The 25,063-nt window shown below is 33.8% G+C and overlaps 1 protein-coding gene across 3 annotated transcripts in view; it reads right to left on the bottom strand.

Moving 5' to 3' along the window:
• The window catches only part of mdga1 (MAM domain containing glycosylphosphatidylinositol anchor 1), a 406,307-nt gene that overhangs the window by 379,640 nt on the left and 1,604 nt on the right, over positions 1–25,063 (bottom strand). For all 3 annotated transcript variants that reach the window (XM_073920291.1, XM_073920290.1, XM_073920292.1), the window contains exon 2: positions 22,159–22,248. In XM_073920291.1, coding sequence (XP_073776392.1) covers positions 22,159–22,225 — 67 coding nt within the window. In that variant the 5' untranslated portion in view covers positions 22,226–22,248. The remainder of the gene's footprint in view (positions 1–22,158; positions 22,249–25,063) is intronic.

Raw genomic sequence — 25,063 nt, forward strand, 5'->3', positions numbered from 1 at the left:
TGTCCTCACTGGTAGCTTATCTTGATATTTCACTATATAATTGAGAATTGAGCCCTCAAAAGTATAGCTAAAGCTGTACATGGACATATACAAAAATCCCAAACATACACACACAGAGACAGACATAGACACATCCTTAGTGCGAGCATTACATTATTGTACATAGATCTTACTGCAAGCATTACATAGACTTCCATTAGTTTTATATAAGAAAAATTATATTTTCTATGGCCTACCCCTACCCCTGAACTCAACCCAAATATGCACCAGTCATTAGATATTAATAAAAAAAAGTTTTAGACCAGCAAAATGTCTTCACTAGTGGCTTGTTTTGATATTTTACTACATAAATGAGTAGACTTCCACTGTTTTATTAAGATTAAGCTTTTTAATAATTAAAATTAATGTTATTTTTCTCTAACCCTGCCCCTACCCACAGCCCTCGCACAAACATAAATCATTAGATACTAATAAAAGCATCCATTAGCATTTTTAATTAATAAAGAATTGCAAAACCTCATCATTAGTCTTGATTTCTTCATATAAATGAGGACAATTGAGCCCTCACGAGTATGGCTAAACCTGTACACAGACACACATACATGCACAGACGCACACACACAAGCTTGGCACGCAGGTGAGCATTAATTTTCTCTCGTTCATCAGGCACAAATCACAACAAACAATGCTTAATCAATGAGCAGGCCTCATTGACAAATGTCTGAGGGATGACACGAATGAACAAAGAGCTCAAACAGAACAAACAGGAGGACGAGAGAGAAACAATCATTCAGCGAGTGAAATCAGAAACACCTGCGCTCTTTTCCGAGGACAAACACACACGTGTGCACGGCTGCAAGGACGCCGCTGATGAGGCGAGAGGAGGGAGCAATTCCAGGAGTCCACAGGAGACTACACAAGTTTTCCAGTAGGGTTCACTGTAATGATTTCATATTAATTAAGTATTTATTACGTCACACTTAGGGCTACGCAATATATTGAAAAGTGATTTTTAACCCTAACTAATTTAGAAAGGATCACGTGCTTATGATTGACCATGGCTTATTCCGAAATAGCTAAACATAATGCACCAATCAGATGATTCCTAACTCACTATAAATAACCAGACCAGTTTTATCTTGAAGTGCTTTCCCCCCGATCACTCAGCTTAGATGGCCGTCCAGCTCAAGGAAAAGTCTTGGTGATTCCAAATATCTTCCACTTACGGATGATGGAGGCCACTGTGCTCACTGGAACTTTCAGAGCAGCAGAAATTTTTCTGTAACCTTCCCCAGCCTTGTGCCTCAAGACAATCCTGTCTTGGAGGTCCACAGACAATTCCTTTGTCTTCATGCTTGGTTTGTGCTTTGACATGCACCTTCAACCCTGGGACCTTATATAGACAGGTGTATGCCTTTTCAAATCATGTCAATCAACTGAATTTACCACAGGTGAACTCAAATTAAGCTGCTGAAACATCTCAAGGTAAAGGCTGTCAATACTTCTGTACATGTGATTTTTCAGATTTTTTATTTTTAATAAATTAGCAACAATTTCAAAACTCTTTTTTCACATTGTCATTATGGGGTATTGTGTGTAGAATTATGAGGCAATAAATTAATTTAATCTGTTTTGGAATAAGGCTGTAGCATAATAAATGTGGAAAAAGTGAAGCGCTATAAATACTTTTTGGATGCACCGTATACATGCAATATATAATTAATTTATTTATTTATTTATTTATTTATTTATTTATTTATTTATTTATTTATTTAGTTAGTTAGTTAGTTAGTTTACATCACAATTATAAATAAAAACTTTATGTATACAATTATGTTTGGCTTTCGACACATTATTTAAAATATGTGGCTAAGAAAAAGCTATTAAATTCTTTATTTTTGATGTGGTCAGTGAAAATTTGGCAGGGCAAATAAAAATCTGAACCACTGGCCCAACGGGGCAGTAAAAAAAAATCCTTAGCGTTGAACCCTTAGTTATTCTCTTAATTTGTCTTGACTAACAACTTTATTGGAAAAAATGTCTTTCACAGCAAGAAGGTCATTGGTTCGAGCCTCGGCTGGGCCACTTGGCGTTTCTGTGTGGAGTTTCATGTGGGATTCCTCCAGGTGCTCTGATTTTCCCCTCAGTCCAAAGACATGTAAAAAGGTGAAATGGGTAAGCTAAATTGTCCGTAGTGTATGTGCGTGAATGAGTGTGTATGGATGTTTCCCAGGGATGGGTTGCAGCTGGAAGGGCATCCACTGTGTAAAAACATATGCTGGATAAGTTGTCGGTTCATTCCACTGTGGCGATCCCGGATTAATAAAAGTGACGAAGCCGAAAAGAAAATGAATGAATTTCTTTGGTGCTACTAAAACCACCACATCACCCCTGCAGCTCTTTTATGAAATTATAGTAAAAATTGCATTTTAAAATTGTAATTTTGATCAGATAAATCACAATTTCATTTTTTCTCCAAATCGTGCAGCCCAAATAATTAATTGTAATAAATCTTTCTTGGCAGCAGATCACCATATGCAAATGATTTCTAAAGGATCATGTGACACTAAAGACAGAAGTAATGCTTCTGTAAAATTCAGCTTTGAATCACAGTAATGTCATACATTTTAATATGCATTCAAACGCATCTATTTTAAATAATATTTCGCAAGAGAACAGTTTTTACAGCATTTTTGATCAAACAGAAGCTTCAAAGAGGCGTCTTTCTATTGACCCAAACCTTTGAACAGTAAAGTCAGTTCCCAGGATATCAGGGCAGATACCAACAACCTAATAAACACCTAATAAACTGAGTGAACAAAACAAATAAAGCAGATACCTTTACAATCTTTACAACCTTTACTTATACCATTTTTTTTTTCTATTTAAAAAATAACTTCTGAATGAAGCGCAGCAAGTCCAAGAGTGTGCCAGAAAATGTCAACAGGGTCAAAATAACGTACAGCTCAATGATGAACACTGCGGCATTACTCAATGCATTCACAAACATACATCCTGGGTTTATCTTTATCCATTAAGATCAACTCCTGACTGTCCAACTGTTTCCCTGACAGCAGTAATCATACATGTTGACAGAAATAGACATGTGCCGAGTCTTCTGCTGTACTTTTATACCTGAGGATGTGTGTGAGTCACAGCATCCAAGCGTTGATCAGACTTTTCTGATAGAGATGCTCTGTGTGTGTGTGTGTGTGTGTGTGTGAGACGTAGTCCATCCTGCATTTATCTTCCGCACACGTGTGTCTGTGATTTAGTCTGTCCTGCATTTGTCTTCTGTCTTAATTAATTAATTTATGCATTTATTATTTAACCAGTGTTTCAAATATACAGTTGAAGTCAGAATTATTAGACCCCCTGAATATTTGCCCCCGTTTATTTTTTTCATATTTTCTGTTTCATGGAGAGAACATTGTTTCAACACATTTCTAAATGTAATAGTTTTAATAACTCTTTTTTTAATAACTGATTTATTTTAACTTTGACATAATGACAGAACATAATATTTTAGATTTTCTCAAGAAATTTCTAAACAGCTTAAAGTGATATTTAAAGGCTTAAATAGGGTAACTAGGCTGGTTAGGGTAATTAGGCAAGTTATTGTATAACGATGGTTTGATGGTTTTGGAACGATAAAAAAAAATAGCTTAAAGAGGCTAATAATATTGACCTTAAAATGACTTTAAAAAATAATAAAAACTGCTGTCATTCTAGCCGTAATAAATACAAATTTTATCCATTTCTAGGATAATTTCAATATAGTCAATGTATTTTGGTGCATTTAAACAAAATATATTTATTAAACAAATATATTTATTAAAATAACATTTTAGTCACCAAAAAGATTTACAAACTGAAAGATAATACAATTAAATTCATGCAAAATATTGCAAAAAAAATTACACCTTACAAAATTAATTACATTTTTTATTTTATTATTATTCATTTTATTTTATTTTTCTTGATTTTTCCACTATTTAAAATTTGTATTTAATATTTTTCTATAACATAAATTTTATAGAAATAAAAACTAGTTTTTGGGCCATTATCATAAGTCATTTTATTAGATAAGCTCCATATTTGGCTTCAGTACTGACTAATCTATTGTTTACGCACAAATATAATATTGTATAGCTTCCTATTAAAAACATGAATTTAAAAAAATAGATTTGTGAGCGGTGTACTTTTATTTGCTAAGCACTGTATGTATGTATGTATGTATGTATGTATGTATATATATATATACACAATACGTTCAATTTTTTATGAGTATTTATTAGTCTAATATTCATATATCACTGCTTCACATAAAAAAGTAAATGAACTTTTCATTTTTAAACTATCTGTAGTGTTAATGACATTTGTAAAAACTCAAAATTCAACCCTCTAGCATTAGATTTTAAAGCATGAAATGATCAAACAAATATTTATCATTACTTTATGGACAATATACACTACTGGTCAAAAGTTTGGGGTCAGTGGGATTTTTAAGACGTTTTAAAATAAGCTTCCCCTGCTCACCAAGACTGTATTTATTTCATCATTAATACTGTACACATTGTAAAATTGTGAAATGTTAACATACTGTGAAATAAATGTTCAAAAGTAGTTTATAAATTTTTATAATCATTTATTCCAGTGATTTAAAGATGAATTTTCAGCTTCTTCAGTCTTTAGAGTCACATGATCCTGCAGAAATCACTGTTATTACTAATTATTATTATTCATATTATTATTATGAAAATTAGGATTATTGTTATAATAATTATTATTATTATCATCATCATCATTATTATTATTATTATTATAACTATTATTATAACTATTATTAATAATAGAAATTTTTATTAGAAACTACATATAATCAGAATTTTTTTTAAATAATTTAACAATTATTTTTATATTTATTAAATATCACCTTGATTAACAGAATAATTTTCATTAATAAAGAAACATGACAAAATACTGACCCCAAACTTTTGACCGGTAGTGCAAGTTCTATCAGTAACTCTAAATGTATATTTTAACAGGATTTTGATTTTACTGTTGTTTTTATATAGTTTAAAGTACTGTCGAAATAAAAATTGATTTAGCAAACTAATAATCTGACGAACCAATAAACAAACTAAATTGTACTTGTACTTTTCAATTTAAACAATTTGGATTTTAAACTACATGAACATGAACCTCTAAACGCAAACCTATTGAAGCTGAAAATACAAACAGCTAATATGAAGTAATTAAATAACTATTTTAATAAATATCGAGCCACAATTTGTTTGACATCCTACAGTTTACATCTTTTTTTACTGAACATTTTACTGAACATTAGTTTAAACTAAAAACAGCACTTTTATGATTAAATGTTTTACATATTTTAAGACTATAAAGCAAAAATATCAACTATTTTGGGGAAAATATTACATTCATAATGAAACTGATGACTTTGAGTAGAGTAATGACTTCTGATTGAGCTATCTAGAGATTAAGCAGTCACAAATATATAAAAAAGCCTGTTATGAATAACATTCTTACTACAAAATATAATATCTGCATAATATTTAATATGTGGTCGAATAAAATTATGCATTATTAGATTCCCTAATTTTAATGATATTTAAACAAACAGAAAACATGCATTTGTGTGATCTCTCAGCCCTACAGCATCTCATCACACACACACACACACGGCCCAGTTTTGCTAAAGCATTAATAATGCAGAGCTGTTTGGAGGAGGTGCTGTTTATTCTGGACGGAGAATGAGAGAGAACCAGAAAGAAGAAAGTGAGCCAAACAGGAGAAGTTTAGGTAAAGAATCACTGAGTGAGGTGAGGAACGCCTGAGCTGAAGGCAAGAAACGTGTAAGGAAGAAAAAGACAACAGCAAGAACAAACAGATTTTAGATGAATGATGCTGTGCTGAAAAACGAAGGGACGCACAGACCGGAAAGAGAAAAGGAGAAGCTAAAGTCTTTCTTCCTGAAACCAGACAAACAACGCTCCATTGGAGAAAGTTCTGATGCCTCCATCGGGCAAAGCAAGCTGTTATGAAGTGGTTGTTGTACATATGTCAGTCCTGTGGGTCATCATTACCTCATCGGAGCCGTCAGGTGCTTGGAGCTACTAAATACATGTGACCGAAACATAAACACAAGCCAGGGAGCGCATGATTGGCTGCTTCACTTTGGCACCCTCTGGTAGACAATGCTACTACACTATGATATGAGTAAACCTTTACACAGTGGAAGTCAGAATTATTAGCCCCCCTGTATATTTAATTCATCCAAAATCCATTTAAGAGATGAAGATTTATTTTCAACACATTTTTAAACATAAGTTTTAATAACTTATTTCCGATAACTGGTTTATTTTATCTTTGCCATGATGACAGCGCATAATATTTTACTAGATATTTTCAAGATATTAGTATTCAGCTTAAAGTGACGTTTAAATGCTTAATTAGGTTAATCAGACAGGTTAGGGTAATTAGGCAAGCTACTGTATAATAATTGTTTGTTCTGGGCTATTGGAAAACAAATATTGCTTAGTGGGGGCTAGACACTGCCTTTAAAACGGTTTTTATAAAAATTAAAAACTGCTTTTATTCTAGCCGAAATAAAACAAATAAAACTTTCTCCAGAAAAAAATTATTATAGAAAATACTGTGGAAATACCTTACTCAGGTAAACATAATTTGGGAAATATTTAAATAAAAAAATTCACTGGAGGGCTAATAATGTTGACTTCAACTGTATTTCAAAATGTCTAATTATTATTCTTTGGGATTTGCTGGAATGGTTCCCCTTCTGTGTTTTTTTTTATACTGCTGCTTTCATGTACACAATGCTGTTATGGTAAAATGCACTCACCGGCCACTTTATTAGGTACAACTGCTCGTTAACACAAATTTCTAATCAGCCAATCACATGGCAGCAACTCAATGCATTTAGACATGTAGACATGGTCATGAAAATCTGCTGCAGTTCAAACTGAGCATCAGAATGGGAAAGAAAGGTGATTTAAATGAGTTTGAACGTGGCATGGTTGTTGGTTCCAGACGGGCTGGACTAAGTATTTCAGAAACTGCTGATCTACTGGGAATTTCACGCACAGCCATCTCTAGGGTTTACAGAGAATGATCAGAAAAAGAGAAAATGTCCATTGAGCAGCAGTTCTGCTGGTGTAAATACCTTGTTGATGCCAGAGGTCAGAGGAGAATGGCCAGACTGGTTCCTGCTGATAGGAAAGCAACAGTAACTCAAATAACCACTCGTTACAACAGAGGTCTGCAGAAGAGAATCTCTGAATGCACAACACATCCAACCTTGAGGCGGATAGACTACAGCAGCAGAAAACCACACCAAGTGCCACTCCTGTCAGCTAAGAACAGGTAACTGAGGCTACAATTCACACAGGCTCACCAAAATTGGACAATAGAAGATTGGAAACACGTTTCCTGGTCTGATGAGTCTCGATTTCTGCTGCAATATTCAGTCTTGTGACTGCTTTTAAATGTGCTTTATAAATAAATGAACTTGAACTTGTCCTCCATTAGGGAAAAAAAAGCAATGCTATAGAAGTCAGTGGTTACAGTTTTTCAACATTCTTCAAAGTATCTTCTTTTGTATTTAACAGAAGAAATGAATTAAAGTCCTTCACTTTGAGTTTTCTTTAAGTATATAAAAAATGTGCAACAAATACGCTTGAAAATTTCAGAACTTATAAGAAAAAAATGGGAATTGGAGCAGACATGGTAGGTGGTAGTGGAGTCATACAGGTTAAACTAATCAACTCTGTAAAAACGACATGAAATCAGGTCAGACAAACAACAAACAAATCAGATCTAAGCAAATGCTTTACAGAGGAAAAATTCAATCTAATCACTTAGGATGTGTCTTCAATCCCCATGATCTCACTGCATGGTTTATTTAACTTTTAAAAAGCCTTGCATTGCTGCTTTGAACATTAAATGTATGCGCCTATCATAATATTGACCTCAGGGTGACATGGTGGGTCAGAGGTTAGCACTGTCGCCTCACAGCAAGAACGACACTGGTTCGAATCCCGGCTGTATTGAGTTTGCATGTTCTCCTCGTGTTGCTGTGGGTTTCTTCTGGGTGCTCCGGTTTCCCCCACATCCAAAGACATGCGCTATAGGTGAATTAGATTCACTAAATTCGCCGTAAGTGTATGTTTGTGAATGTGAGAGTGTATGGGTGTTTCCCAGTACTAAAGTAGTACATGTAATAGTACTATAGTAGTGTTGAAAACAGCTATGATGCATTTGGGCAAGGGGTTTGATAAGCTAAAATATTGAAGCATTCGGCAGACACTTTTATTCTATGTGACTGACACTACACTTAAATCATGACCTTGTATTGACAGCGCTGCGCTGTACTATTTGAGATAGTAAAAAACGAAACATTCTGAGGTGATATTAACACCATTTCACATACTTCCTAACATCGTTTTTTACTCACATTTGGTGAATGTCGAGTGTTCATTTCAAGGCCCTGAGTGCAAGTTATGGGATTTTCCACTGCACATCCAGCAGGTCAAAGGTCTCAGGCTGTTGTGGAGCAGGAGATGACAGACTGAATGGAAAGCTGAATGACAGACTCCAGGTTTTCTTTCTGGAGTTTTCTGATAAACGGGGATTACAGAAGCACTTCGTGACTGACAGACAGACAGCAGCCAACTGCATCTCAAACCTTTCCTTCTGTTCACACAACAACTGCATGGTAAAACCTGAATGTGGTGAAGTTGTTTCTGCTATGCACCATATACTCTGTAACAAACTGCCATAAAATGTTTAAGGGATTGATGAAGTGTCATTAACGAAGTGGACTGGACGTTAAGGTGCACTGCTGACTATTTTTGTAAATGACAGTGTTTAACTGTAATATGAACTGTATTATCTGTATTTACTCTATGACCATTATGCAGTATGTTACTCTATTTTAAAGTTGCAAGTGAAAATTTACAGTAAAGATTTACAGTTGGAAGTCAGAATTATTAGCTCCCATTTGAATTTTATTTTATTTTTTAAATATTTCCCAAATGATGTTTAACAGAGCAAGGAAATTTTCACAGTATGTCTGATAATATTTTTTCTTCTGGACAAAGTCTAATTTGTTTTATTTCAGTTAGAATAAAAGCAGTTTTAATTTTTTTTAAAACATTAAGGACAAAATTATTAGCCCCTTTAAGCTTTTTTTCTTTAATATATATAGTCCATACTTTAAGCTGTATGGAAGAGTCATGAAAAATACCACTGTACCACTGAGCCACAGGGGCAGTTGTGTTGGACCCAAACGAAAATACTAAGAGGGAATCCAGAAAACAAATCAAAAAATCTACTTAAATTCTTTAAGTGTGTGACGTGTCCATCATTCACCACTTCATTTTACCGGCTGAATGAGTGCATCATCCTGGTAATTAAAGTGCACTTATTAATTTAAGAGTTTTCAGTGTGAACACACTACTTACACTATTTATGCTACAAAATGGCGTAGAATAGTGCAAAAGTATGCAATTTGGGATGCAGCTCTAGTTTAATCGCAAGAGGCTGCAATATTAAATTTATAGGTAAATAACAATTATGCCACTATGCCACGTTACACAAGAAGAAACGATTGATTCTTGTGTCATGACGTCCATTTGTCACTTACGACTTCCTACGAAACCCTACGTCAGGGAAATAGTGTGATTTGACCGGGCCTTTTTAACTAGCCAACTGAGTGAGCACACTTTCATTCTGCCCATTCAGAAATGCCAGTGGGATTCAGTAATTGCTGACTAGTGGGATTCTGCTGCTTCAGAAGCATTAATAGACAAATTAATATCAAAGAAAAACAGCATTTGTAATGTGGGAATATTTTGGTTTCAAAGTCACACACACTGAACATTGTTCACACGGCTTAAAGATTATTGAGCTGACGCTTTACTTAAATTAAAAGCAGCTTGAAGCTTAAATATAATCGTGAATCAAATCGCAATCGCAATATGTAAAAAATAAATAAATTAATTTAAAAAAAACAATTAGATATTTTCCCCAAACCGCACAGCCCTACAGTAAATACATATATAGCAAGATTAATGGTGATGATCAAATAATGAATTATTTGAACTAGTGCAGTAGACATGACTGAGGCAAACTCGATGCACTGCACACTACTCACATGTGCAAATACTTAATACTTTGCACTTTTGATGTGAGCCAGGCATAAAAATCTCATGTAAGCATTTAGCAGTTTAGTGTAAATGACACACTTGTTCCATTTAATTAGTTTAAATGAAAAAAGAATGGAAAAGCCTAAAATATTTCTAAGCGAAACAGAGCATTTGATGAAATATTGTATGTACTAGGGATGCAACAATACAGTTAGCCCACCGTTCAATACATACCTCGGTTTTTTTAAACAGGGTTTTCGGTTTGGTTCGGTTCTCATGGCTTGACACGCGTTTTTTTTTTTTTTATTCTATAGGCAATAGGAACAGTATGAGGTTAAGGAAAAAAAAATAAAAACGATTTATTGCAATACTCTTTTTGTTTTACTTAAAAGCCAAGAAAAGTACACTAGATCCCAATGTATTGTATAAAAAAAATAACACTGAAATCTCACAGCTGCTGGTGGCCCATGTACAAACTGGAAAACACACATTCCTACATTTTGAAAATAAACATACATGTGGAGTTAAAGATAAATTGGCCATTTCAAATAAACATACAGTATCTGTGCTTAAGTAAACATAAATAAACCATCTAAATCAGGGGTCTCAAACTCAATTTACCTGGGGGCCGCAGGAGGCAAAGTCTGGGTGAGGCTGGGCCGCATAAGGGATTTCACAAAAAAAAAAAATTCCTCAAATGTCATTATTAACAGTTTTAATTATTCCTTCTGAACATGAAGTGTCCTGAACATTAATAGAACATTGAGTGAAGATTATGAACAGTTCTTCTGAACATGGCATCTTTTGCCTACTCCTTGCTGCCAGAGACTTGACAGCGCTTCTTCTCACAAATCTGAACCACATTTGGCTTTAGAGCGGAAGCAGTTGAGACCCTCAGTATGGCTTGAAGATGATCATCATTAAGTCTAGACCTGTCTAGACTCACTCAAAACTTCCATTCCCTCACCAAAAAAAAAGGCGTTTATATGTATAAATAAAACACCCCCACCCCACTCTAGTCACATCAGTCTGTATCAGTCTGTATCTACCTATAATATATATAAGATGCAGGCTGTAGCTAGGTAGGTGGCAGGCTGCAGATAGGTAGCTAAGTGGCAGGCAGGGGCGGGAACAGCTTACCTTGGTTCTGGCCGGCGCGAGTTCCCTCCTAACACTTCCCACCCGTCACAGCGTCTAACAAAGGGGCGGGGTGCGTGGTGACGTCACCGGCATCTCCGCCCCTTTGTTTACATGGCGGGCGGGGAATGCCAGTGACCGCTGTGTACGGATAGAATCAGCGGAGCGGGGAGCGCTCTCTCAAAATATTGCACTGAGGGCCGCAAATGGCCTGCGGGCCGCGAGTTTGAGACCCCTGATCTAAATTATCTCAGTGCTGAAAAAATGTGAGACTGTAGTCTGTAACGCGGATCGAGTGCTTTGATAAAATGACAAAAGCCCACATCTCCAATCACCGAAAACAGCTGCAAATCTTTAGCAATAAACACCCGCTCTGCCTTTGTTATTTTATGTGTCTCTCGGAACCAGTTGGGTATGTTTGCTTGAAAGATTCAGCAAGGGATTGTTGCTATTTGGAGGACTTTATTACCTTCTCTGCTATGCTGATATTGCTGGGTGATTGCGCTGCAGATGTGCAGTCATGGTTATACGTGTAAAACAATGCTTGCACAGTTATTTTTTGTTTACCGTTTATTCTTTTATTGGCATTATACTTTTGTGGCAAAACTGAAATGTCCTCACACCGCAGATTTGAAAGACGCTGGCGCTTCCTCATACTGTTGCCTCACTTCGTCAGCGCTTCCTTGTACTGTTGCCTCAGCCTCACTTCACCGCCGCTCGCAATGTCAAAGTGTGGAATGATAGTTAAGCGCCCGATAACTTTAGAGCATAGTGATTGTATATTTACTCGCGGGGAGGAGTTTCCTCATCTTAGCTCATGGACTTACAAGCACACACTTAATTCGGGGAGATATAAAACAGGAGGTCATACCGAAAGGTTCAATATTATATTGAGAGCCGTGGCATCCCTAGTATGTACATTTATATATGATATCTGGTTTGAGGTTAGTATAAAATGATGGAAAATGTCAACTTCGTTATTGTCAACCATGTTCGTGGTTTAAACATTTGAACAATAATGCAGTGTTCACAGCAAATGCGGAGCAGCACGTCACTTGCTCTAGTTTACTCATGGGATGTTTTTCAGCACATGTAAATTTTCCACACAACTTGTATTATTTGAACTTGTGCAGTAAACACAATTTAGGCAAACTCAGCATTTGCATTGACTTTGTATGTAACCAATTCACACGAATACCTAAATTTGCTTTTGGTGAAGCAGGTATAACAACCCCATTTAGGAAGTTTGCATTAATAATGGATTCAGTTTACTGTGAATTAAACACTTGTTCTATACCATTACAGTTGAAAATGAATGCAAAAAGCTTGAAATGTATCCGCAATTCTTGAATATATCCTACATTTAATTAATTCTGACAGATGCAAGATGCCCATGGCCAGTCTTACATGTCTCATCCTCCATCTATTCTCCTGTCTCCGGCATGACCTTTCCACCAAATCACTTCCCGAACAAATACCTGCCAGTTTCTTACTGTCTGAAACAGATTTTTTTTTTCCCCCAACTGCAAAGATAGACTTGCACACCTCAAACACATGTTGTGCTGTATTATTGAACACAAGAGCTGGTCAGAGAGAGAGAGAGAAAGAGAGAGAGAGAGAGAGAGAGGCCTTGGTTACCAACAACAGAGAGAATCCTTATTATTTTTCTATTGAATTGTGGTGAACCAGACATCTGCACTTTTGAATAGCACTCTCATAACCTTAGATCTGACAATACAATCATAAACTAAAAATAAAGCCTCTTTGTGGCACATTTTCACATAGTTGGAACAGAATTCTGAAAGTAAAATCCTATTAGGTTAAACTTGTTAAGTTACACAATAGGCACCAGTAGAACTTGAGTATATGGAAGTGTCAATAATAATATGTTTTTTTAATTTGAAGTGTGAAATATTGCCTTACCCTGGGTTAAAAGTGGCCTTTACCAAGAGCCAGCAGCTACTGTAGCTCTCAGCAACTCTCACATGGTCACCAATTGAAAGATAGGTTGCTCCCGGAAGTGATGTAAGTGAGACCAACAGGGGGCGCTCAACCCCTTTAAAAACTCTATACTGTCAGTGAGCACCATCTTTTTGGATGAGACGTTAAACTGAGGTCCTGACTCTCTGTGGTCATTAAAAATCCCAGGATGTCGATTTTATGAAAAAAAAAACAATATAGTGCTGCTTTTAGATTTAAACAGGACTGTATTCTCAAAAGAATATGTAATTTTCCTTTATTTACACACTAAGTGTGCAAACTAATGTCACAATGCAAAGAGTATTTTTAAAGTATTATTATTTGAAAGTAATATTTGTTGTCTCTCAATAAAACATTAAGACCATTAATTTTTATAAATGTAAAATAAAAAAATAATAATACTTCACACTGTCAAAAAAATGAGCAAAAAATAGAATTGTGCTTAATGTATCACTGACTAGGCAAATTAGCGTCACAATGCCTTCGATTGATCTATAAATCAGAGGAAAATAAAGGACTTCATTTTAAAGTAATATTTATTAATTTAATATAAATAAAACCTATTACAAAAGTTCATAAAATTTTGCTTATTTTAAAATGTTTTAAATGTAATATTCTTTTAATATCTAAATAAACCCTTTTAACAAAATAAAAAGTCAGCATATATTATTTGTCTTAATAAAATAAATATAGTAAAAATAGTAATAGGTTTAAATAAAATAAAATAAAATAAAATATAAAATTAAAAAGGCAGTATACAATTGATATTAATAGCAGGATAAAAAATAATAAAATAAAGCATATAATTTATTTATTTATTTATTGTTTATTTATTTGACATGGACATTACAATTACACTGGACAACCTGATGCATTTGTTTAAGCATTTAGCAAACTTGCTAAATCTCAACACCTGTCCACAGGAGGCTTAAAAAATTGACAAAATGGAAATATAATAAAAATTAATATACAACATTACAATTCTTTACTTAAAATTACTGAAGGCAAAAGCTAAGGCGACATGATCCAACCAACTAACAGTAGACTATTTGTGCAAACACTGCTGTTTTGTTTTTAACCACTTTTTAAGAACAATAAAATATTAATATTACTTTCTGATTTTAAGCTATTTGGTAAATCATTCCACAGTTTGGTTCCCTTTACAGAGAAGACAGATTGACCAAAGGATGTCTTATACTTTGGCACTAGACAGTCACTATTAGCAGTTGCCCGTGTAATTCTGTGGGAGAGGTTTGATGCCTACTGATTAGATCAGAAAACAGGATGGTCTTAATTGTAGGCTTAATAAAATAAAATAAAATAAAATAAAATAAAATAAAATAAAATAAAATAAAATAAAATAAAATAAAATAAAATAAAATAAAATAAAATAAAATAAAATAAAATAAAATAAAATAAAATAAAATAAAATAAAATTAAATAAAATAAAATAAAATAAAATAAAATAAAATAAAAAAAACAGCACATAACTGGTCTTTTTAGTAGGCTTAATAAAATAAAATAAACATAAAATAAATTAAAAAGCAGCATATAATTGGTCTTAATAGTAGGTTTAATAAAATAAAATAAATAAAAAAATGGCATAAGGTCTTAATAGTAGGTTTAATAAAACAAAATAAATAAATTATAAAATAAAATAAATAAAAAGCAGCGTATAGTTAGTCTTAAAAGTAGGCTTAATAAAATGAAATAAATAAAAAATAGCATATAATTGGTCTTAATAGTAGGATTCATAAAATTAAATTAAATTAAATTAAGTAAAACATAAAACTGGTCTTAATAATAGGCTTTATAAAATGAAATATATTTAAAAAAATAGCATATAATTGGTCTTAAAAGTAGTTTTAATAAAACAAAACAAAATAAATTATCAATTAAAATAAAAAAGCAGCATATGCTTGGTCTTAATAGTAGGCTTAATAAAATAAAATAAAAGCATAAAATTGGTCTTAATAGGTTTAATAAAATAAAACAAAGTAAAATCAAAATAAACTAAAACAAAATAAAATAAGTATTAAATAAAATAAAATAAATAAAAAGCAGCATATAATTGGTTTTTATAGTAGGCTTAATAAAATTAAATTAAATTAAATAAAGCATAAAATTGGTCTTAATAGTAGGCTTAATAAAATAAAATAAAATAAAATAAAATAAAATAAAATAAAATAAAATAAAATAAAATAAAATAAAATAAAATAAAATAAAATAAAATAAAATAAAATATAACCATATAACGCAAACTGCCAGACAATAAATGAGTAAACATTACACTTTTAGTTTGGTAGTGGCACTAAAAAAGCGAACTGATGCTAACCACACATGTATCACACTGTCAGTAAAAAATATTGTAATTTCAGACTGTCAAACTAATACATTTATGACTAATCTACCCCTAAGCATGCATATAAGTATTAATATCCCCCCTTAAGACATAAAGTAATAATCTGCATGCTTTTAACCCTAATAATTACCTTTAGGCTACTAATTGGCACCATTTACTAGCAGATAAGGCACAACGGTATACCTCTGAGAGCAATTCCCCAGTCAAAAGCTGATGAACCCCCCTAGTCACCATTTTTTTACATATTTTTTCTGACAGTGCAGAATAGTATGAACTGCCCTGAGTGTTTTTGGAGAGTCTTTGATGGTATTTTCTTCCCCCTGCCCAGATTCTCATGCATTAGTCAAAGCATGCCAACTGTTCGCTTGCACAAACTCTTTGTCATGTCCACACTTCACCTTCTGTCCGTTCGCGCTGCACACATTAACCCACACTTGTGCGTGTCTAAGCCGCAATTCACCGCTGACCTACATCCACACGAACAAAAATAATAAATAAATACACTCGGGGTTGCTTTCAGTGTCATAAAATTCAGCTTCCAGGTCCTGCATGAATCCCCTTACCCTGACACAAACACACTAACGCCAAAGGGCAAACATGCTGACCCACAGGTTAATAGAATTTTAGCAGAGTGTCAAACACGCACACGTCAAAAAACATATGAATAAGCAGAAGCAGTGACGGTGGAAGAGACAGAGGAGTGTAGAGAAACAATACAGATGGGAAGAGGAAGATGAAAAGAGTGAAAAAGCAGAGAAGCAGGAGACGGATCATGACAGGCCACCGGAAACACAGAGCGGGAGAGAGAGAGAGTCTGATGAGACCGTAATGAAATCATTCAACTGCATGCATGGAGACATTCAATGAGAGAGAAAGAGTGAGATGATGGACATTAAGTGTGTTTGTGTCAGCATAAGAGAAAAGAGAGATAAAAAGGATGGTGATTCTTAGAAAATTATATAAAAAGCGAGAAAAACACTTTAACAGACTCTTTGGGTCATGTTAAATGGCTAAATTAAAATATACGCTCAAACAAAATTATTTTTGGCACTTGTTCAAGCTACTTATTTAAAATGAGCTGAATCAACAAATCTTGAGGGTTTTTTGGGGACAACTTATTCATTTTAAGTTCATACATTCATTTTCTTTTCGGCTTAGTCCCTTTATTTATCAGGGGTCTTCACAGCGCAATCAACCGCCAACTTATCCAGCATATGTTTTACGCAGCGGATGCCCTTCCAGCTGAAACCCATCTCTGGGAAACATTTATACACACTCATACACTACGGACAATTTAGCCTACCCAATTCACCTGTACCACATGTCTTTGGACTGTTGGGGAAACAGGAGCACCCGGAGGAAACCCACGCGAACGCAGGGAGAGCATGCAAGCTCCACACAGAAATGCCAACTGACACAGCTGAGGCTCGAACCAGCGACCTTCTTGATGTGAGGCGACAGCACTACATACTGCGCCACTACGTCACCCCGTTTCAAGTTAAATCAAATTTGTTAAAACTATTAAGCAGCCTTAATCGATTTGTGAATGAACACAGCATTTTTACAGTGTATATATATAGTAAAAAATGTTGTGTTGTCCCAACACAATCGATTAAGTTAACGATTTTTACTAATTTAAGTTGACTGAAGATAAAACAATTAAGCTGACCCCAAAAACATCTTAAGAATTGTGTTGTTTTGGCTCATTTTAAAGTAGTTTGAATAAGCAGCAATAATCATGTGCATTGGATGGGATTTCTCAAACTGATTGTAAATGAAACAGATTATTTTGCACCATAAGCATTATATTAGATGTTATTAAATTAAAAATCATTACAAGTTTTTTATGATATTGGAAACTGTTACAAATTGCAGGGGGGAGGGGGGATTTTATATTGTTGCATTACTGTATTTTCATGGTATTCACAGTTCAGCACAACACTTTGGTATTCGATTAACCCCTTTTTTTTTGCATGGCATAATGTCGCTGAGGCTTTAGATGATTTCTTAATATGAAAACTAAGACAAACTTTTCTCTCACAGTTCAAAATTAAAAGGAAAAATATATATATTTCTAAAATAGGATTTAGTTCATAATAACCTGTTGTGTTCTGAAATTAAACAGAACATCTGATGCAATATGTACATTTATATATTGTTTTATTATAAACGATATAGTAAAAATATTGATTTTATTTATATTATTCATATGTAGTATTTACACTTAGTTTATAGAGACGAGGATAATATTTTTTCATATTAAATAAGGGTAAATTTCTAGACATAACAAAAGGAAAAAGTTATTTATTTTGTAAAGTCAATCAATCCATCAATTGTCTTAATTTTAGGCAAAAAATAAAATAAAATAAAATAAAATAAAATAAAATTTAATTTAATTTAATTTAATTTAATTTAATTTAATTTAATTTAATTTAATTTAATTTAATTTAATTTAATTTAATTTAATTTAATTTAATTTAATACAGTTTATCCAATTCACCTATACCACACATTGCTTATTTACCTTCGGCTTAGTCCCTTTATAAATTAATGGTTGCCGCAGCGGAATGAACTACCAACTTATCCAGCATAAGTGTACTCAGCGGATACCCTTCCAGCTGCAACCCAGTACTAGGAAACACCCATACACTCTCATATTCACACACACACTACGGTCAATTTAGGTTATTCAGTTCACCTGTACTGCATATGTTTGGACTGTGGGGGAAACCGGAGCACCCAGAGGAAACCCACGCCAACACGGGGAGAACATGGAAACTCCACACAGAAATGCCAACTGACCCAGTTAAAGCTCAGCCAGCACTATCCATAAAGCCACTGTGCTACCCCTCAAAATGTTCTCTGGTGTAAAATGTTCTTGACACTAAGAAAAAAAAACTACATTTTTTTAATAACCATGTACTGAAAGGTTCTTTGGGGAATCAAAAACGATCCTTCTACATCATCACTCCGTAATCAGCCTTTTAAGAACTTTATTTTAAGAGTGTAACACAGATTAAAGTCCTGATCACAGAGAGTTAACAGCCCCACAGCAAAGACATAAAGTGGGAAGAGGAGTGCGAGTGAAGTCTCTCTCACTCTTGGGCTTTGCCGCCCTTAATTAACTGAGCTGGCATTTTCTCTCTCTCACACACACCGTAAAGACGATCTTACTCCGCTTCCAGCTATGAGGCCTTCACAACAAAATTAAACTTGGCGCACTCGCGTAACTAAAAGTAATAAAGACTAAAAAGGTCAGTCAACATTGTCTTACAGTGATTGGGGTAGAAATGTGTGGCGTGACATTAATTTTAAAAGTCAGGTGAGACCGTCTGTGTGTGTGTGTGTGTGTGTGTGTGTGTGTGTGTGAGTGTGTGTGTGTGTGTGTGTGTGTGCAAGTGTGTGTAATGAGATGAGTAGATAAAAGACAAGGGTGTGAGGAAAAAGAAGACGACACTCAAAAAGCGTCATCTGGTTTTATCCAGTGATATGCATTGTAAAATACAGGGTACCACACAATTCTATCATGTTGGCCCAACACAAATTGTTTAAGTTAACTTAATTGTTTTTACAAATTTAAGTGGATTGAACATAAAACAATTAAGTTGAAGAATGGTGTTGTTTCAGTTTTTTTTTAATAAATAGCTTGAATAAGCAGCAAAAATTACTAGAGTGTATATAGTACTTCTACAGGACAGTCCACCAGCAATGTGTGAAATCCAGCACTCTATAGAATGCCTAAATTCGAATGTCAAAGTATGAAATGACTGCAACTTTATACATTGCCTAGGCATTCTATAGAATTCCGAGTTGTTGTGCGGCAAAGTATGTAACTGGCCCACCCCCGCCATTTTTTCCACCACTGATGTTGGCAGTGGCGCTTGGATCGTTATTTGTTTAACGGTTTTTTAAGACAGCCGATTGCTGGTACAAAGTTCCACTACCGCATCACAGACAATATTGCAACAAATACTTCAATCTCAATTCTGCTGTCATTGTTTTTTCAGTAAGAACATAATATGATTTATTTTGTATTCCTTCCACTTCAAAATACGTAATGATCAATAAAGGCTTTTGTTGTGCTCTCCATATACGAGTACACCCCTCTCAAATCTTTATTTTAAATTCATATTTTTAATAGGAAGCTATACAATATTATATTTGTGCATGTACATTACATTAGTCAGTACTGAACAAATCTGATGCTTATGTAACAAAATAATTTACAATAATGGTCCAAAAACTAGTACACTTAAATTTATATTTTATAAAAAAATTCAAATACAAATTTTAAAAAAGGAAAAAAAAATTAAAAAGCAAAAAAAAAAAAAAATTGTAAAAATTAGTTGAAATTTTGTAGGTTTTAATGTTTTGCAATATTTTGCATGAATTTAATTGTATTATCTTTCAATTTCTAAATATGTTTGGTGACTAAAATATTATTATAATAAATATATCTGTTTAAAAAATATGTTTTGTTTAAATGCACCAAATTACATTGCCTATATTCACTGAGAAATGGATAAAAATACTAATTTTCAAAATGGGCTGTATTCTGTTATGCTGAGCACTGTTATCTTTGGAATTTTTTGCTTTTTTTTAAAAAGTAATTAAAAAGCAAATAATTCCATATTTCTCGCTCTTCACAGTGGGCTAAAAGACCACAATATATTCAGGAAAAGATAAACATCACATTTAAATAAAGTATATTTGATGTTGCCTGCACATACAATACAATAGATGGATGTACAGTACAAGCATTATTTAGGGATGTCTCGATCAGGTTTTTCTGCCCTCGAGTCTGAGTCATTTAATTTGGAGTATCTACCGATATCGAAACCCGATCCGATACTTTTATAATATATATTTTTTAAAAACAAAAGAAGAGCAAAGAAACAGATCCAGGATGTTGCTTATTTTTTATTTAATTCACCTTATTTTAACATTCAACAACTCTGTTAACAAACCGAGTACTTCTGTGAGGTAGCATGAACAAACAAGTAATAAATAACCTAAATTCTTCTCTTTTGGACTTTAGTGCAACAGTAAATATTAAAGAAATCTAATATAAAAACAAATAGCACCTCAACCTAAAATACCCGGCAGGCAATCCTAAGTTTACCTACTGTATCTCACAGCTTACTATGGCAATGTTGTCGTCATCAACTTTAAAATACCTCCAGACCGCAGACATACTCGTGCTTTTCGCTTCAAGCTGCTTCCGTGTTCTACTTTGCTGGCGTTTAACCAATAGCGTCTCTGCAACAAAGTGATGTCATGCCACACACTTTGCTGTTTCTGTGTGAAGTCAAGAAAGAGGTCTAACTCTATGCCACCGCATAACTAAAGAGTTGTGGAAAAATAATGAGTATATATATATATATATATATATATATATATATATATATATATATATATATATATATATATATATATGATGCCTCAGAAAATGTTTTTTGGGTTTCACAAGCTCTTAAAAGAATACTTTATCAATATTATCAATATTATCAATATCAATTTTACTATTGAAGAGCAGTTCAGTATAATCTAAAGATCCTTTTTTTATTTTAAAGAACCTTTCAGCAGAATGAAACATTTTTATTACAATAAAACTTTTATTTTTAGGAGTATATTAATGTATTCCAACCAAAATCTATGTCTTTGTCACTTTTTAAGGAGTCGTGACATAAATGGTACAAAATACAATTACGATCCATAGAGAATGAATCCTGAAGTTCACCACAACACCAACTCTGTTTTTGCCAAACCATTTTTAGCAAAACAACCCATAACAAACCAAATAACCCCTGTTTTCCATGGCGTAATGTTCTAGAGGCTCTAAATGTTCTCTGGGTGTGACAAACTGAGCGTTTCTCTCTCACCGCGCATTTAATTGAGCTCTTTAAGTCCTTTCACAAACTGACAGTAAGTGCAGTAAATGCAGAGGGTACACCAACATAAAAAGATTAATTATGCAAAGAAGAAATCATTTTTGGCAAGCGCCGGGGTGAATGAGTGTCATCCCGGAGAGAAATTACTGCACATTTGTGCGAATGCGACCTTGCAGCTAAATTAATGGAGAAAATACGTGAACCACGCCATGGTATGCAATTATCACAATCATGTGATGTAATAAGACTCCATGATGAATCGCTTTACATCCTTATTATAATCATGAAGTATTTATCCTACTTGATAATGATCTAATTTAACAGAACTGTTGAATTAGCTTGATATCACTTTGCAAATCTGACATATCTGCTTGTGATGACCTACTGCTAGTTTAATCTGTCATCTCTGAAATTACAAGGCGTAGTGCACTTAATCAGGCAGAAAAAAAAACACTGTTGAGACGTTCGCTGCAATTAAACTGTTGAACAATAATGTGATGCTGAAAACACCCATCAGGATGCATTGCAGCCAAGTCTTGTGAGAGGAAACCCAATCCAAAAGCTTACTGTCACCTTTAAAAAGTTCCATATTTCTTACCGTAAACTCCTTGTGTTTGCACGTAGCGGTGGAGCACGGAAAATAATAAAATCCAGAAAAGCTCCATCTTCAGGTGCGATCCCTCATTACCTGCAGGGGAAACCAGAAAAAAAAAAAGCGCACAATCACTGCACAGGACACCACAGCACGAGCTCAGCGTTAAAATGAGCGCTCCTGCAGCCAAAATCATACCATAATCATCATCATCATGATCATCAGAGATTAAAGTAGCCTAACAAAACATTATTCACCAGTGGAAGTATTTTTATCCTTGCATTGTTCCGGTGCATGCATGCATGGGGGTTAAGGACAGACAATTCATTTGCCAAACCTTGGATTATCTGCAGATTACAGGGGCTCTGATATTGTTTGATGGGATTGAATGCAGCAATCATGGGTTATTTTTGAAATTGGTGGGCGGTTAAGAACGATCAAATGCATGATTTATTAAACCTGTCCGGAATTCTGTATCACGTTGGTCAGACATGCATTAACGCTGATTCAACTTTCTCTGGAAAAGCCAGGTACATGGTAGCTGGTTTCAAGCTATTTATTCCAGCAACAAACCAATAAACAGCAGGTCATACCACTTTAGGCTGAACTACTTGTCCAGAAATAAAAGTACATAAGCTGTACACAACCTTATTTTCCTCCAAAGGGTCAATTTTGGTACATTTAAGAGTCATTTTTGCACCTGAAGGGCAAGCATTAGTAACTAAAAGATACATATTAGGACCTTTTAAAAACGTATAGGTCAAGTGACAGCTTTTATATGTATTTTTTTCTCAAAGTGTAGCTGGTCAGATGCCTATTGACTAGCTTTCTCCCGTTAATGGTCATCTTAAACCCCTCTTAACATGGATTGTGCCACTTTGTGCTTGTTTTTGTGTAATTTCAACGCTGGATTTAGCATTTAGTGACTAAAAAACAAAAGTAGGCAACTAAAAAGTTTCTGAAATAATGTAAGAAATAATTATTAATATTATTTAGCACTCTTTTACAGCCATGCATACGTATTTCACAAAAATATTTCCTAATGAAAATACGTAACGTTAGAAACACCTGCAATCTCCTGAAATCAGGTATCCAGTATGAGGTAGACTGTCTAAAGTCCTAAAGATGACATTAGTTAATTTGTTGACAATATTAAACAAGACGCAACATTTTTACCTCTAAAATGAACAGATTACGGTTGTTTACTTTCTGTCCAGGTACAGTACGTCATGTACTTATCTTGACTGAAACTCCGAGCAGCGTACTGTTGCTATAGTAACTACCTCAGGCGAGTACGACTCTTCTCCGCGAGCGTGTATTAACCTACTAACATGTAAGTTTTACTTTTATGATCTTTATGTTTTAAAAGAAGAATAAACATTGGTGGGTCAAAGAATTAGATGCGAGTTAACCGCACAGATGTCGCACCCAATCTAAAAATAAGACTATATGGCTTGGACTAGACAGCTATATATTAAATTCTGTGAAATAACGTTAGGTAGCATAGCTTCCGGGTCATTGATAAACTGCATAAACTGCTTAGTTTAGTCTTTAAAGTTCTGATTATTCTCCATAAAAATGCGAAATGACAGACAGATTTACCTATGTCATGGATAAGTCTCTTCTTAAGATAGTGATAGTGTGTATGCAAACGGTAATGTATTTTTTTTTAAACAGAAGTCATATGGAGTTTATTCACTTCAAGATACCTTCAAATGAACTACCAAAGATATCAAAAAGTTCTTAAATTCTCTTTTTCTAATATACATTTAAAGATAAACTTGAATAAAAAATACAATGATATAAATACCTAATGACTAACGTTATAGGTAAAAGTCCATACCACTTAAGGCAGAGCTACACGCCAGAAAAAAAAAAAGAGAAAAAAAGTAGCTTTGTGCAACCTTTAGTACATTTAAGAGTCATTTTAGCACCTGATAGGCATGCATTAGTAACTAAAAGATACATATTTAAACTTTTTCTCCATAAAAATGCAGAAAAAAAACAGACAGATTTACCTATGGTGTGGGTACTGCTAGTTCTTCTCAAGTTGTTCACAGTTTATGCAAACGGAAACATCTTTTTTATGTAAACAGAAGTCATATGGAGCTTATTTTTTTACATCAAGATACTTCCAAATGAGCTACCAAAGACATTAAAAAGTTTTTAAATTCTCTTTTTATAATATACATTTGAAGATAAAACTTAAATATAAGAAAATGCAACTATATAAAGACTAAATGGCTATAAGTAAAAGTCCATACCACTTTAGGCTGAGCTACATGTCTAGAAATAAAAGTACAAAGCTGTAAACAGTACCTTATTTTCCTCCAAATGGTCAATTTTAGTACATTTAAGGGTCATTTTAGCACCTGATATGCATGCGTTAGTAACTAAAAGATACATATTAGAACATTTTCTCTGTAAAAATGTGAAAAGACAGACAGATTTACCTATGGAATGGGTAACTGCTTGTTCTTAAGGTAGTGACTGTTCATGCAAACAGTAATGTATTTTTTCATGCAAATTGAAATAATATGGAGCTGTTTCACATCAACATACCTTCAATTGAGCTACCAAAGATATCAAAAAGTTCTTAAATTATATTTTTCTAATATAAATTTAAAGATAAAACTTGAATATAAAAATTGCAATAATATAAAGAACTAAATAGCTATAAGTAAAAGTCCATACCACTTTAGGCTGAGCTACATGTCCAGATACAAAAGTACTTAGCTGTACACAACCTTAGTACCTTTTTTTCATCCAAAGGGTCCATTTTAGTACATTTAAGGGTCATTTTAGCACATGATGGGCATGCATTACTAACTAAAAGATACATATTAGAAACTTTTCTCCCTTTAACTGCGAAAATACAGACAGATTTACCTATGGTATGGGAATAACTGCT

This window comes from Danio rerio, chromosome 13 (assembly GCF_049306965.1).
Source record: "Danio rerio strain Tuebingen ecotype United States chromosome 13, GRCz12tu, whole genome shotgun sequence".
NCBI lineage: Eukaryota > Metazoa > Chordata > Actinopteri > Cypriniformes > Danionidae > Danio > Danio rerio.